The 16,208-nt window shown below is 50.6% G+C and overlaps 1 protein-coding gene across 2 annotated transcripts in view; it reads left to right on the top strand.

Moving 5' to 3' along the window:
* Positions 1-16,208, top strand: part of Cacng4 (calcium voltage-gated channel auxiliary subunit gamma 4) — a 62,624-nt gene that overhangs the window by 31,681 nt on the left and 14,735 nt on the right. Inside the window, exon 1 of one of the 2 annotated variants that reach the window (XM_042283009.2) lies at positions 9-302. The exons of the other annotated variant lie outside the window; for it this stretch is intronic. Coding sequence (XP_042138943.1) covers positions 191-302 — 112 coding nt within the window. The 5' untranslated portion in view covers positions 9-190. Of the gene's footprint in view, positions 1-8; positions 303-16,208 lie in introns of those variants that run through there. 2 annotated transcript variants of the gene reach the window in all.

Raw genomic sequence — 16,208 nt, 5'->3', positions numbered from 1 at the left:
GCCAACATATCTTCTCTGCCTCCGGCTCCCACCAAAGCCGTAGCTCATAGACCTGCTGTGCCTGTGTGGAGGGAGGGGAAGCTGGCTTTTACAGTCTTGCTACTTTTTTCTCTTCTGGCAAGCAAAATCCCCAAGCCTTAGCTCCAGACCTCCTAGAAGAAGCTGAAGGAGAGGGAGCTGAGACTGGGGCATGAAAGAACGTGGAGAGGGACCACAAACAGCGACAGCTGATCTGGAACAGCCAACAGGGAGCCTGGGATGTATTGGTCTTAAGGACAGACTATGGAGGGTCACTAGAGGCCGTAAGTGTGGGTACAACCTGGAAGAAGTAGCCCAGGAAAGCTACTGTGACCCTAAGCCAAGAGTGCTTGGGAGTGGGGGATGGGCGGTCAGATGGTGGACAGAGCTGGGGAGACACATTGCTCTGAGGGAATCCTCTCTCTGCCCCAGAACAGCGGGTGAGCATCCAGGAGAAACTGTCCCAGAGTCTGGATTCTGATTGGCCCCTCTGCTTCTCTGTCCCTGACTCTTGAGGACAAGACGCAAACCTGATCTCATTGCATTGCTAGTTTAATACCTTTCCTGGCTCTCCCAGGTTCACAAAGCCCCCAGGTCATGCCGCTTTCTCCTCCCCGCATCTTACTATGTCCATAGTCACCTTTTCCCCTCGCAAGGCATGCCGGCCTCTGGCCCTGACTCTGCCATGTGTCTCTGTCCGGAACATCTACCTAGTTTTTGGCTTGCTGATTCTGTGTGAGGCTCAGTTCAGATATTAGTTTCTCTAAGTGGCTTCCTTGTCCGAGTCACCAAGTCACTGCTAAGCTAAAGGCAGGGATGGGGCAGCTGTGGCACACACACGTGGCCAGGCACCTGGCGCATGACAGGCTGTGGCCATGTAGACATTGACTTGAATCCAAGACTGAGTTCATGGCTGCATAGGTACCTGCTCTTCAGTGCTGGGAGGCCCATCCTAGGTAAGATAAGGGGACATTTGTCTCTGCTGCCATAGAGAGTGGGCCATGTAAGGGCCAAAAATAGTGACTCTCCCCCTGGAAAGCAGCCAATGGGCTGTACCACAGCAGGACTCTGGGTTCCCAGGAGGCTGGGCAGAGGACATGGGCATCAGGTGTGGCCGATGAGTCCAGAGCTCTGAGGTCTCCTCCAAGCCTTGAGCTAGTGGCTCTTCACCAAAGGACATGTAAGCACCAGAGCCCCAGCTGATGACTCTGTTTATTTGGCACTCTGGACCACAGGTGTGGGAGGGAGGGGGAGGGCATTGAAAATCGGGCTTGGATTGGGTTTCTAGTTGGCTGGCATTGCTGCCCCAGCCCCAGGGGGACTCAGTGAGCAGATCTGAGCTCTCGGCCCTGCCTGGCTACCAGAAGGTGCCGGTGACTTGGCAGGTGTGTGCCCTCCCAGACGCTGCCCCCCCCCACCTCCTTTCTCTCTTGGAGAGTTTTGTGGCTCCTTGGGACTCTGCTAACAAATGACTTGCCCTCTCTGAGCCTTTGTTGTGTGTGACAAGCTTACAGGAGTGCCTCCTTTTTTTTTTTTTTTTTTTTTTTTTGTCGTCATATTAGGGATCGAACCTAGGGCTTTGCGCATGCCTGGCAAGCACTTTACCACCAAGCTACATCCCTAGCTGTGGGAGCTCCTGCTTCTTAAGGCATTTTTAAGGCTTAAGTAAGAAATTGGAAAGCGCTTAGCTAAGAGTTTTGCAGGGCTTAGTGCTCATCTGGAAGCTGTTCTTGTGAGTCGGTTAACGGTGGGGCTGAAGGAAAAGCAGTCTCTCTGCCGGCCCTCCTCACAGCCAGGCAAACCGTGAGGACAGGGAGGACTCCATGGCGGTCCGTGGAGGAGGCGGGCAAACTGGGCTCTCTCCGTCAGAACATGCCTTCTGGTCACATGTATGAGGCGCTTACTGTATGCCAGGCTCCGTGACCTTTCACAACCCTGTTGTGCCGCCTTCAAAAGTCCCTCTGAGTTACCCCTGTGTAAGAGCCCCTTTTTACAGGTGGGGAAAATGAGGCACAGGGAGGTTAGCTAGGACCGACGTCACACAGCTGGTGGGCGGCAGCAGAGCCCAGACAACCACCCCCCGAGAGTGCTGAAGCCCCCACGTCTACGCTGTTCAGCCACCACGATTGGTTAGCAATGTCTACTGTGGGGGTGGTCACTTAACTCGCCTCAGGCCCCTGACTCATCATCAACAAGGACGCGTCTGACATTTAGGATTAAGTTGGAGTTTGTTGGAGTGGGAGGGCAGTGTCTTAGAAAATGTTTGACAGTGTCGCTGCCCTCGGCCACCAGATATCAGGAACACTGGGGAGGTAGAGTCACGTGTGGAGCGCCCTGACACAGAGCAGGCAGCCGTGGGTGAGCAAAAGAATGCTGAACTCTGGAGTCCGGAGACTGGAGATCTAGGCTTGGTGGCTGTTCCACCAGCTAACCTGTCACCATGGAAACGGTCTTTCACCTCTCCAGGCCTCGGGTTCCTGATGTGTGAAGTGATGGAGATGAAGGAGTCAGTCCCGAGGGCTCCTTTTAGAAGTTTGTGTGTCTCCACTATGATTGTCCCTCCCCCACACAGGCCTTCCAATTAAAACGCTCAGGTTACTGGGGTATAACTTTCCAGAGATCTGCAGAAGTGAGGCTATGGAAAAGTCTGGAATCTGCAGAGAGCTGTTTTGCCCCTTCCAAGCACCATATTTCTTCCTCATTATAAAAGAAAGAAGGAGGCAAAGAGGAAAGGAAAAAAGCCCAGCCCTCAATACCAAGCTTTCATCCAGGCAGTAGTTATGGAGCAGATACAAGTAGAGAAATCACAGAGAACACCATTCCCCGGTGCTGGGGGAGAAGATGGCTATTGGTTGGGGAATCGCTCTGGCTCTGTTCAATTATGAATCTCGGCAGGAAGCCTGGAAAATCCCGGCAGTTCTGCAGACCAGCACTGGAGGAGGTGAGGCTGCAGTTGTGCTGCCCTCCAAGGACTCGCTGAGCCCAGAAGGGATGGAGAAAGCCAGAGGCCCCGGGTCCCAGGATGGCCCCTGTGATGGCTAGTTTTAACTGTCACCTTGGCACAATCTAGAATGGGCTGCAAAAGTCTCAATGAGGAATTATCTAAGTTAGACTGGCCTGCGGGTATGCCGGGGAAGGATTTTGTTAATTGGGTTAATTGAAGTGGGAAAAACCCACCCTGAATGGGGGAGGCACCATTTTGTGGGCTGGACCCTGAACTGAATGGAGAGGAGAGAGCCAGCCGAGCACTAGCCAGCACGCATGCGTCCATTGCTCTCTGCTCCTGACTGTGGGTGTCATGTGACCAGTTCTCCCAAGCTCCTGCTGCTGTAACTTCCTAGCAATGACTGGCTGTAACTGGAATCGTCAGCTATGCCCTCTCTCCTAAGTTGCCTTTGCCTGCGACAGGAAACAAAACTAAGACGGTGCCCAGGCAGGTCTGTGTTTCCTGAAAAGGCAACCCTGAGGAAGGAGACTGCCAGGGCTTTCGTTGTAGGCTGTGAGGGAGCAGAAGGGCTTTTGTATTTTTTTTTTAATCAGTGATAGAAGAGAACCTGCCATTTGTGAGGCCCCTCTCCCTCTTGGTCTTATATCATCTCATTTCTTCTGTGGCAACTCCATGGGGTTCATGGATACCCCTATTTCAGAGATAGTACCTCAGGGCTGGTTAACTTCCAGGAGGCTGAGACCTAAAGAGATTGGGAGGCACGTGCCATATGCTTCTCCCGTGAAGGCGTGCAATATTGATGTCTTCTGATAAGGTGGGTCCTTTCTGTCCCCTGAGGTCTGTGATCTCTTGGAAATCTACACTTACTTTCAAATCTCAGAACAGTGTTCCCAAACTTCCCATGGAGTAAAGTGGAGTCCAGCCTTCCAGGCCAGCCAGGACCAGATATCCTTCCCCCAAGCAGAGGTTCAGCTGCCTGGGAACTGGGATCCTCTTGATTACAAGCATAGATAATGACTTTAGTGGAAGACTGTGGACGTGTCCTTAAGGGTGTAGGGAATGTAGGGAAGGGTACAGCCAAGACCAAAGAGAAAAGCGGGGGACCTCCATCATAAACCACTCAAGTATACCCCACTTATGAATTCCCCGGCATCTCCTGGGCCTCCTCTGGCTAAACTCAAATCTGTATTCATGGGGGAGTGTCTGATTGGTCAGCCTGGGTCCCTGGGGAGGGGTGGTGGTCAAGACCATGAAATATAGCCACTGTGGGTGGTTCTGTATGAGGACCTTATTCCCAGAGGAAGAAGTCACACCCCAGAAGGACGGCATGGCTCGCCTCCTTCTTGACCTTGTGTCCATAGCATAAGACCTTAAAGAGATGCCTCGGTTTGGAGGTAAAAATTGATTCAAAGCCTCCCACTTCTAAGGAAGGGGCTGGTGAGTATCTGCATTCGTTGCTTTTCTTGTTACTATGACAAAATGCCCGACAAACGCAACCTCAGGGAGTGAAGGTTCGATTTGGCTCAGACTTTGAGGGTGAGTCCATCACAACCAAGAGGCGGCTGTAGGACCAGGAAGCAGCTGGTCGTGTTGCGTCTGCGGTCGGGAAGCGGAGAGTGATGATTCATCTCTCTTCTTTTTATTCAGTCCAGACCCCCAGCCCATGGGCTGGTGCCATCCAAGCTCACAATGGGTCTTCCTACCACCTCACTTAAAGCCTCTCTCACGACCTCACAAACATGGCCAGAAGTTTATCTCGTAGGGGACTCTAAATCCCATCAAGGTGACCATCGAGATTAACTGTTACACAGTCACCCCTTGCCAGCCTGACGCCCAAACACATCCTTTTAAGTTCATCACATTCTACCCCTGGCCCCAGTAGGTTTACGGTCATCTCATGATGCAGAATGCATTTATTCCAACTTCAAAACTGCCCATAACTCCAGCAGTTTCAACACTGTTCAGAAACATAAAATCGCCTTTGAAACTCAAAGCAGTCTCTTCAATCTGAGTCCCTGTAAAATCAGTAAACCGGTTACATTCTTCCAGTGTTTGATGACATAGAGTAAATATTCCCGTCTTAAAGGAGAAGGATGGGGAGAATGTCAGGGAAAGACCGGGCCAATGTATGACTGATACCCAGCAGGAAAACACTAACTACTGCAGCTCCATGTCCAGCATCTGGAACTGGTGGTGTCATCATCTAGGCACAAAGGGCATTGAGTAGCCCCACCTCCCAGTTCTGTTTCTGGCAGCATGCCTAGACTGTCTCTCCGGCTGGCTCTGCCCCCAGGCCTCCATCTTGCCTCCACAGATGTCCTGTGGTCCTGGTGTCTCCAACACTCTCCTGAAGTTGCTATTGCAACTGATGCTTCATGCTCACACCGGGAAATTGTCCTCTGAGGACTTCCTTGCAGGAAACCTGACCTCAGCAGTTTTCTGGAACGTGGATGCAAGCCTCTATGACATGGTAACTCTTGGCTTTTGCATGCCTGTAAGGCCAGCCCCATGTGGATGACACAGCCAGGTTCTGGAGCCAGCTGAAGCTGTAGTGTGCCCCCCTCTACCTCCACAGCTGTAGTGTGCCCCCCCACCTCCACAGCTGTAGTGTGGCCCCCCCACCTCCACAGCTGTAGTGAGCGCTGTGTGCCTTGACTGCTGAACCTAAGGAAACCCCCTCTCCAGGCAGTTGTGAAGCAGGGAAACCTCTTTGGTGGCAGTCTCAATTCAGGTTCTCTTCTTTTGAATGAATTTATTTTTTTTTCCCAGTTTGCTGTGACCTTGCTTCCTCGAGGTCCTGAGTGCTGAGATTATAATCACGTTCCACCATACCTGGCTAGCCCAACACCTCTTAGCATCACCGTACAGAACACAAAGTTCCCAACACATGACTGTGGGAGCCAACCTATAGAAGATGCCTTCTTCCCAGGCCCCAGGCCCTGGATCCCCTCTTGTGATGTGTTTGCAAACAGTGTGGTCTGTGGTCCAACACCTCTCCCATCAGTGCTTTCCTGTGACTGACAGCCTGTGAGGGGAAAGATGGGCTGATTCCAAGGCACTCCCACCTACCCATCCACTCCCTGCCCCTTTCTCTGACGGCAGCCAGCAAGAGGCTGCCCAGGGTCCTCAGGCGGCTGCAGGAAGCTGCTGACCTAGAGCCAGGGTTAAATGTGTCCTTACAGAGGGGTTCCAATGTGAGATACATGATGAGGAGAGAGCTTGTTAGTCCCGGGCAAGCACAGCCTGCCTTCTCCCAGGCAGCTGAGCTCCTCTGGGACCAGAGGCAGACACCCAAGAGTCCTAGGGTAGGGCAAACCTAACAGACCAAATGATGCCCAGGCAGGCTGGGAATAGCATCAGAGACATCCAGAGCCTCCAAAGAGCAGCACTCACCGTATGAGTCATGAGGGGTTTTTCTAGCTGCCAATCACTCTCTGGGCTCACAATATGATCTCTCCTTCCTGGTGGCACCTTGGAGCAGGTAGCATTAAATGCAGCCCCCTTACAGGGAACCTAAGGCTGTCTTTGTAACTGAGTCTCACCTACATTTTTAAGCCTTAGTCCCCCGCTTTTTCTCTTCCAAATCTCGGGGTCTTCTGGGCCTCCTTTCTGGGGTGCCATTTGCCCAGCACTGCTTAGGGGAACAGCCCCCTGCAGCTTCTCCATATACCCCATCCAGCACTGAACTTCTTTGAACCCTCATATACCTGCTCCTCCCTCATTGTTTCGGGTAGGAGGTCCACTCACCTCCCCATCTGAGGTGTCTGTTCTCCCAGACAGGATCTGTGTCTTTTCACTCCCACGGGGCCTGGCATCAATACAGGAATGCTGAATTAAAGAAAAGAATGGATAAAGGGTCAAATGAGTGAACCACATTGTGGTAGTGTAAATGTAATTGGTCTCTATACCATAGTGCCATAGGGAGTGGCACTATTAGGAGGTGTGGCTTTGTTGGAGTGGGTATGGCCTTGTTGGGGGAAGTGTGTCACTGTGGGGGGAGGCTTTGAGGCTTCCTATGCTCAGGATACTGCCCAGTTCTGAGTCTACTTCCTGTTGCCTTCTGATCAAGATGTAGCCAGCACCATGTCTGCCTACATGCCACCATGCTCCCCACCATGATGATAATGGATTGAGCCCTTTATAAGAGTTGCCGTGGTCATGGTGTTTCTTCAAAGCAATAGAAACCCTAACTAAGGCACGCATCTAAAAGGAAATCCCTAAAGATCATAGAAGGACAAAGACCTTCCAGGTGCTGAGTTAAGGCTTTCAGAAGAGCTTGTGGGCTGGGGGTGTAGTTTGTTTGGTAGACCCCTTTCCTAGTGTGCACAAAGCCCTGGGTTCAATCCTCAGCACTGCATAAACTGAGTGTGGTGGAGTACACCTGTAATCCCAGCACTCTGGAGGTGGACATAGGAGAATCATAAATTCAAGGTCATGCTCAGATGACCTTGGGAGTTTGAGGTCAACCTGGGCTATAGAGACCCTGTCTTAAATGTTTTTCTTTAATTTAAAAATTAAATAATAGGGCCGGGCGGTGGTGGTGCACACCTTTAATCCCAGCACTCGGGAGGCAAAGACAGGCGGATTTCGGTGAGTTTGAGGCCAGCCTGGTCTACAGAGCGAGTTCCAGGACAGACTCCAAAGCTACAGAGAAATCCTGTCTCGAAAAAATATTAAACAATAGTAGGGAGAGCAGTGTGAGGCTTTCTTCAGGCGTTAGTGTTAGGCTTGCTGTTTGGCTGAGGAAACTTTCCAACCTCTGAACCCTGTTGCTAGATTTTCTTTTACTCTAGCCCCTCGTTGGACGCCAAAATGTTGTTGGTTGTTTTTGCTCTTTTGAGGGGCCCGCCACCCAGCTTCCAAATAAATTACGCACAGAGGCTTATTCTTAATTATAAATGCCTGGCCTTAGCCTGGCTTGTTTCTAGCCAGCTTTTCTTAACTTTAAATTATCCTGGCTACATTTCGTCTCTAGGCTTTTTCCTTTTCTCACTTCTGTAAATCTTACTTTCACTCTTACTCTGTGGCTGGCTGTGTGGCTGTGTGGCTGGCCCCTAGCATCCTCCTCTCCTTCTCTTGCTCTTTCTTCTTTTCCTCCCTGATTTCTCCTTCTATGTATTCTCTCTACCTGCCAGCCTGGCCTATCCTTCCTCCTACCTTGCTACTGGCTGTTCAGACCATCAGGTATTTTAGACAGGCAAAGTAACACAGCCTCACAGAGCTAAACAAATGCAACATAAAAGAATGCAACACATCTTTGCATCATTAAACAAATGTTCCAGAACATAAACAAATGTAACACATCTTAAAATAATATTCCACCGAACCCCTCATAGCTGTCCATGGAGAGGACATGGACAGCTCTTCACCAAACTCCAGTCAGAAAACAGTCCAGGCTGAAGACAACCCTGAGATGTAGGGAGTTGAAAACTGTCCTCCTCCTCCTCGTGACATTGAGATAAGAAACAGCTTCTCTGAGCTCAGCACCACAGCCTTGGCCAGGCTCCTCAGCCGTACATTCTCTGAGGCCCTGGACTCTCCTGTAGAGCCTTTCCTTCCTCACCATTGAGGAACTGTCAAGAGAAAGCTCTGAAAGGCAGAGGCCATGTCTGTCATAATCTCTCTTATCATTGATTTTTGCCACAGCAGAAATACTCTGAGATGTGGAGAGCAGCTAATACAATAGCTGGTCACCTGCTGGAGTTAGCAGTCTGAAGTGACCGGTCCTAGCCGAGGACCATCCTCCACAGTGTGACTCTGGCGTCTTGTCGTTCCTCCATTGTTTGGGCATGGAGATAAATGGGTACACTTCCTGCTCCAGAACCTGCTTCAGGCATGGCATGTATCAGTTCTGCTCCCAGTCCAGAGGACAACACGGTCACCTACCCCATGGCCATTTCCACGGGAAAAGTTGGAAGTCCGCACTAGCCACGTGCCCAGTGAAAGGGAAACAGGTATAATGAGAAAATATTCTGCTACATCTCCAGACGCCATCACCTAGAAAATAGCAGGTACTCAGGAAGTATAAATTGCACAAAGAAAGTGAAGTCTGTGATTATCTCACAGGGTCTTGAGGCGTCACTGAAGGCCAAGAATCTAGCGCTTGCTTGGAGTGCAGCCCAGCCCACCCTGCTTTTCAGAGCCTGGCATTTCTCTGTAGGAACCCAGGGAAAGGTTTCCCAGCAGCCAGCCTCACTGCCACTGGAGAACAGCCAGCCCGCAGGAGACCAGAGCATGCCAATTGGGAAATCACAGTCATTAGGAAGTTTCTTTGGAGATGGGCGTGGAAGTGGGTTATAAAGAGGACCTCTAGGTGGGGAGCGAGACAGGAGACGGAGCCTAATGAGAGATCGGTCACTCTGGTTTATTGGCCTGAGTGCCTGGCCAGTGCGCCCACTCCCAGCTCTGTTCCAGGTTAGGCGACTTAAAATCTTGCCCCCAAATCTTGCATTGACGTCATCACTCCAGTACCTCAGTATGTGACCTTGTTTGGAGATACGGTCTTTAGAAAGGTCACCCACGATCCGAGGGGCTGGCAAGATGGCTCAGCAGGTAAGGTGCTTGCTGCCAACCCTGATGCCCCGAGAGTGATCCCCAGGACCAAACACGCATGGTGGAAAGAGAGAGGTGACCCCCGAAAGTTGTGCTTTGATTCTACCAGCCTGCTGTGGCTTGTGCTCATGATGAATAAAGCCACGGTGTTGAGCATGGGCTGCCTCTGTACCAGAGGTATAAAAGCCTGGTCTGGGATCAAATCCCAGGTAGGTCCTTAGCAGCAAAGGATGGTGGTCATCCCCTGGGTATCCTGGGATTAGAATGAAGGCTGTGTTGATAAAGTATGGGTGCTTCAAGCAGTGCCCAGCATATGATAGAAGCTGAGTGATGCTCTGGGTTTCACTCCTGGGAAACCCTGCCATGAGGAAACCCTGCCACCTCCTCCTGCCCTCAGCTCTGCTGAAGCCTGGCCACCCTCTCAGATCTCTACCCTGCCCACAAAGTCCCAGATTGCTCCTGGCCCAGGTGATTTAAAACATGGAAATACCTGCCCAGGGGTGCCACACTGTTTCTTTCCTTCCCTCTGGGAATAGGATGGAAGCTAGCCCATGGGTGAACAACTCTAGAAAGTTGTGGTGGTCGATGGGAGCAAGAGACCCAGAATGCACTGCTCTGAGATAAAGACTTGCCATTTGGTCCCTGTACCAGAGCTGTGAGCCACACATTGTCACCCCATCTCAGTGCTCCACCAGTGAACTCTCTAATTTGGACTAATTTGGAGATTGCCTAAACAGGACATATTTGCAATATTCATAACATGTAAAGTTTGCAGTTGGTAAAATGACTCAGACACAGGTGGCAGAATCTTGAACCGGGCGTGGTCTTTGCGTTTGCCTCGGCTGGTCTGGGCATTCTCTACCTGTACCCTTTCTTAGCACTGGGCTGGGCCTGGGTCTTGTTTTCTTTCTTTCTTTTCAATTATCTTTTTTTGTTCTCATTCTCATTCTCTGTCTGTCTTTCTGTCTCTTCTCTCTCTCTCTCTCTCTCTCTCTCTCTCTCTCTCTCTCTCTCTCTCTCTCTCTCTGTGTGTGTGTGTGTGTGTGTGTGTGTGTAACAGGATAACCTTGTGTCATTCATTAGGGGCCATCCATCTTCCTTCTCCCCATTTTTACATACTTGTGTGTGGTATGGAGGTGTGTTTGCACATGTATGAATGCATACGTATGCAGGTGTATACATATTGATGCCTAAGGCTGATGTTGGGACTCATCCTTGATCATTCCTCCACCCTATTTGCTAAGGCAGGGGCTCTCAGTCCGACCCAGAGCTCGCAGATAGGGTTGGTCTCAATAGCCAGCTTACTCTGAGATCCTCTGCCTCTGCCTTACAGACCCACCAGCATCTGTGTGAGTTCTGAGAGTCCAAAATCGGGTGGGTCCTCATGCTTCCACAGAAAGCGCTTCAACTGCTCGGCCTCTCCCTGGCCTGCATCCACCTTTTCAAGACAGGGCTCGGGGGATCCAGGTAGAGTGGCTGCCCCGCAAACTTCAGAGATCTGCATCTCACTCCACCTCCCAGTGCTGGGGTCACAGAAGTGTGCCACCATGCCCATCTTTTCTATGTAGGTGCTGGGGACCAAACTCAGGTCCTCTGGCCTGCAAAGCATTTCCCCATGATTGCTAATTTTGAGACAGTATCTCCCTGTGTAGCCCAGGCTGGCCTTAAACTCAGAGCCCTCATGGCCCAGCCTCTAGAATGCTGGGCTTACAGGCTATGCCCCTGCACCTAGCTAAATGTTCTCCTGTATGTAGTGGTGCATCTGTACCGATTTATGGGGCACAGTGTGACGTTGCCATGCTTACGCACAATGCTTACATTTGCATGATTAGAATATCTGTCACCTCACTTACCCTTTCTTTGGGATGACATCTGGGGCTCTTTTCCTCAATTCCTGAGTTGACCCCGGGAGGTGAGTAGCCTCTGCAGGGGTCTTTCCCTGCATTTGGCCCCTGTTCCTTCACCACCGCCCAGCCCTGAAGTCAGCCTCAGTTTCTAAACAATGGCCCACAGCTCAAACCTTCAACCCCTCCTGCGTCTGCTTCTCCCACCAGTCTCCTTGTTCACATCACATGGAAAATGATACAGATAACTGTTCACGTTGTCTTCTTGGGTCTCAGTTCACTCTCACAATAGGAGTTCTGTGAGGGCACCTCCTCTCCAGCACCTCTCAGTGTGTTCGGTAATCCTCACACACTCAGCAGAAATACAACAGGGGAGGCTGGGAATGTGGCTCAGTGGGTAAGAACACTTGCCACACAAGCATGAGGGCCTGAGTTTGATACCAGCACCCTCGTAAAAATCCAGAGGTGGCCACCTGGACACCTATAACCCCAGAGGTACTGGGGGACAGAAACAGGAGGGTCTGGGGCACTTGCTGGCTCCAAGCCTAGCTCCAGGTTAGTAAGAGACCTTGTCTCAAGGGAACAAGGCCAAGGGTGCTAGAGCGGGATACCAGATGTCATCCTTTAGCCTGTATGCTAAGGATAGGCACACCCACACATACACCTTCGAACATACTCTCATACACACACACACACACACACACACACACACACACACCAGCTGAGGAGTGAATGAGTGGGTCATGACCAAGCAATGAAAATACCATTGAGGAATGAATGAAATGAAGGAATGAATTCATGTTGAGGAGAGAATGAGCAAATGGTTTGGGAATGAACAGATACGTCCCACAGAGTACCCTCCTCCCCTTGCCCCTTCCTCATCTACACTGAGCCCTGAAGTGCTCCTTTGACCCTGCCCCGCCCTCCCTGGCAGATAGGAAGCTACCTGTTATCTCAAGACTTGGATACTGCCATTACCTCCAGCTTCACAGTCAGGAAGCCGTCTCTCCTAAGCGAGCTCGGTACCCACTCTGCCTGCCCTCCCTGTAGATGGAGGCAGCTGCAGGGTTAGGGAAGGGCAGTTGTCAGGCAGCCAACAGTCAGCAAAAGGATGCACATAGACTCGTGCAATGGCTCGGCCAAGCACACAGCAGGCCTCACTTTCCAGAATGGGGCAAATGCCTAGTGCTCCGCCCTTGGCCCTCTGTAGTGGGCGGGCTTGTGTTAGTGGGTCCTCCCTCCATCTCCAAAGGAGCCTCATTTTAGAGATGCAATAGGAGGTCGATGCATGGAGTACCTAAAGCACACCAGACTTGAGCCCAGGCCCAGGTTTCTCTACAGATAGTATTTGTGCTAAAGGTGGCCATCCTAGGGAACCAGACCTGGAGAAGAAGGAAGCCCTGGCCCCAACTTCAAAGAGGTAATTTAGAGTGGACCACAGAACGTGTGCCCAAGGGACAGAGACTGGAAATGTTCCTCCACCTGCTCCCATCCGATCCTCCCCTACAGGAAGTCTACTGGGTGGGTGACCAGGGAGGGATGCCTGCAGAACTGTTCCCCCAGGCAACCTACCCATTGCTGTGAGCAAAAAGCAAGAAGTAATTGGTGCAGCTGAGTTGAGGCATGGACAGAGGACATATGCACAAGACTGATGGCTGCTGCAGATGTGAGGTGTGTGTGTGTTGGGGGGTGTCTGTATGCTTCTGGTAGGGGATCCTAGCTGCTATTAATGCTTGTGGGGCTCAAGTGGTGTAATACTCTGGGAAGGCTATGTAGGAGATAAAGGATCATTGTTATTATGAAGTCAGCAGCTGGCATTCTTTTCCTTAGGATTCCCTTAATTAGAATGGGCTGCTAAGGTGCCTCTTACCAAGACTGCTGTCAGATGCCAGCATCCTTGAAATGACTCAAAGAGTGACTGACTACCCCAGCTTTCGTATTGAAAGTCTTTCGCCAGAATACTTTGGGTCCATGGGGTTGGTCACTTAGGCTCTCTGGAGGCATAACCCTGAGGTACAGCCTTCAAAAGGATCATGGAAGGGGAAGCTACCCCATCCTACCACACACACACACACACACACACACACACACACACACACACACACACACCACATTTCCGCCACCACAGTTCTTACCTGGCTTCCACGGCTGAAGGCATCTGTAATCATTTCAAATAGGCCTCCTCCATCACGGTGTTTTCTCTTAAAATTAAAGGACCCAGCCTCTTTTAATTGAAGACATGGCAGAAAATTCAGAAAACACAAAGAAATTCACACACTTAACTCACTAATCATCCTATCGCCCAGAAATAAAACAGTGGACATACACTGGGAAATTTCTTTCCAGATGTTTCCTGCGCCGGTAGATCTACTCTTGAGGAAAGTGGCTGTGGTAGAATGAATGGCTGGACTGGCTGACACATCTGCACATCTGCTCCACAGGAGACCATGGGGTCACAAGCAGGGGCAGCCCCTCCCTCTGGCTTCTCATCGGGGTCCACATGATTAGCTTCCTGATCTTCCTGAAGGCTGCTGTGTCTCTGTGAGCACAAGCCAGTAACCACCCTGCCCCATATTCTTGTAGTGGGGTCACTCCAGGGTCCCTAAATGAACCACCCTAAATCTCGCTTAGCAGGTAACACAGCCAGTGTTCCGTCTTGCTGAAAGAGAACTCAAGTGAGTTGGAAATGGCTTTCTCCCCGCCTTCTCTCATCAGCCATTAATTTTCTCCCTGTTAAATGCCTCAAGCCAATGCTAACAAAATTAAACTTGACAGAGATAAATGTGAAGTCCTCAGGACTGGAACTGTTGCGCTCCCCATAAACAGGTTGAGGGAGGTGAGGTAGCTCTTGTGGAAAAACTCCCAGGAAACTGAGGCAACAGGAATGTTAGGTCCCGTCACCAGAGGCAAGGGGTGCAGAGAAGGAGGGGAGTGCACCCCGAATGTTGGGTTTGCTACAAGGTGCTATGTTCAAGGCACAGAGTTTCCCACTGTCCCTGAGGAGAGAATGGGAATGGCGAAGGCTCTTGGAGCCACGGGGTGGGGTGGGGGTGGGGGGTGGGGGGTGGGGGTGGGGGTGGAAGCTGTCTGACCAAGCAGGACATTTAAGGGAAATACCTCAAATTCTTAGCTTCAGGGACATGGCAGAATCTTTTTTTGTCTGGTCAGTGGGGACAAAAACAATGGGTAACCACCTGCTCCATCATCCACTCCCTTCTTAGGATGGGGTACAATTGATTGCTGTGTGTCTAGCTCCCCACATGTGAATTAGGGGAGGCTCACCAAAACCCTGAATGACCTCATCATAACTTTTTTTCATCTGCAAGACCCTCTTTTCAAAATAAGGACCTGCTATGTTGGGGATCCAGAAGTTCTCTCAGAGGCCCAGGTTTAAAGGTTGGCCCCCAGCTGTTGGCTCTGTTGGGCAGCAGTGGAGTCTTTAAGAGATGGGGCTGGTTGGAGCAAGCTTAGTTATTGGGGGGGGGGGTGCCCATGAAGGAGATCGGGACCCTAGTTCCATCTTTTTTTTCCTTTGCTCCCAGCCACCAGGAAGTGAATGGGCTTCTCAGCCTTACGCTTTCATTACAATGTACAACTAGACCCTGGACCACAGGCTCGGAGAACCACAGGCTGGAACGTCAGACACTGGGAGCCAGAATGAGCCTTTCCTCTCGCCATTCTTTGTCTCCTGTGCCATGTCACAGGGATGGACAGCTGACTGGCATAGGCACCTTCACAGCTTCTGCCGGTTAGGCTGCAAGATGCCTGAGGGCAGCAAAGCTTAGCCACAGAGATGCTGATCTCTAGTCTAGGCTAGTTTTTCTCTAGGTATGTGAGAAAACAGGGGGAAGGAGGAAAGGGCAAGGGAGGACCAGAAAAGCTCTTGCAGAGTACGCGAATTCAGACTCACTTGGATCATTATCCCACAAAGGGTGGGACCCACCATGTACGCAGAGACCCCAAGAAACAGAAGTCATGTATCTGGAACTGTAGACATTCATGCAGCCCCTGGAAAGAACATGCCAAAGAATGAGATGCCGGGGAGATAGTTCAGCCAGTAAAATGCTAGGCAAGCCTAATGACCTGAGTTCGATCTCCAACACCTGCATCAGAAACCAAGAGTGTTGGCACGTGCCTGCAGTCCCCACCCTGGAGAAGCAGAGGTCTCTGGATGCCAGCCTAGACCATTTGGCAAGTTCCAGGATAGTGAGAGAGTGTGTCTCAAAAAACAAGGTCAGGGGCTGGAGAGATAGCTCAGAGGTTAAGAGCACTGACTGCTCTTCCAGAGGTCCTGAGTTCAATTCCCAGCACCCACATGGTGGCTCACAACCATCTGTAATGGGATCTGGTGCCCTTCTTCTGTATAATAAATAAATAAATAAATAAATAAATAAATAAATAAATAAATAATAAATAAATAAATAAATAAATAAATAAATAAATAAAAAAAAAACAAGGTCAATCGTCCTTGAGGAAGAACACCCAAAGTTGACTTCTGGCCTCCACACATGTACACATGTACCCATTACACAATGTGTGTACACACACACACACACACACACACACACACACACACACACACACACAGACAGAGAATGAGAATGAGTTAACAGGCTATGGATATTGCTTAGTGTCAGGGTGTTTGCCTAAAATTCACAAGACTTTGTGTTCCATTCCCAACACTTTGAAACCAAGGCCACAGGCCAGGCCTGGTGGTATTAATCCCAGCACTTAGGAAACAGAGACAGGTGAATCTCATGCATTCAAGGCCAGCCTGGTCTACATAGCAAGTTCAGGCCATCCAGGGCTACATAGTGAGACCCTGTCTCAAAACAAAAGCCATGAAA

The sequence above is a fragment of the Peromyscus maniculatus genome, chromosome 8 (genome assembly GCF_049852395.1).
Source record: "Peromyscus maniculatus bairdii isolate BWxNUB_F1_BW_parent chromosome 8, HU_Pman_BW_mat_3.1, whole genome shotgun sequence".
Lineage (NCBI taxonomy): Eukaryota > Metazoa > Chordata > Mammalia > Rodentia > Cricetidae > Peromyscus > Peromyscus maniculatus.
The sequence above is the reverse complement of the archived record's forward strand: the minus strand, read 5'-3'. Positions and strand labels throughout refer to the sequence as shown.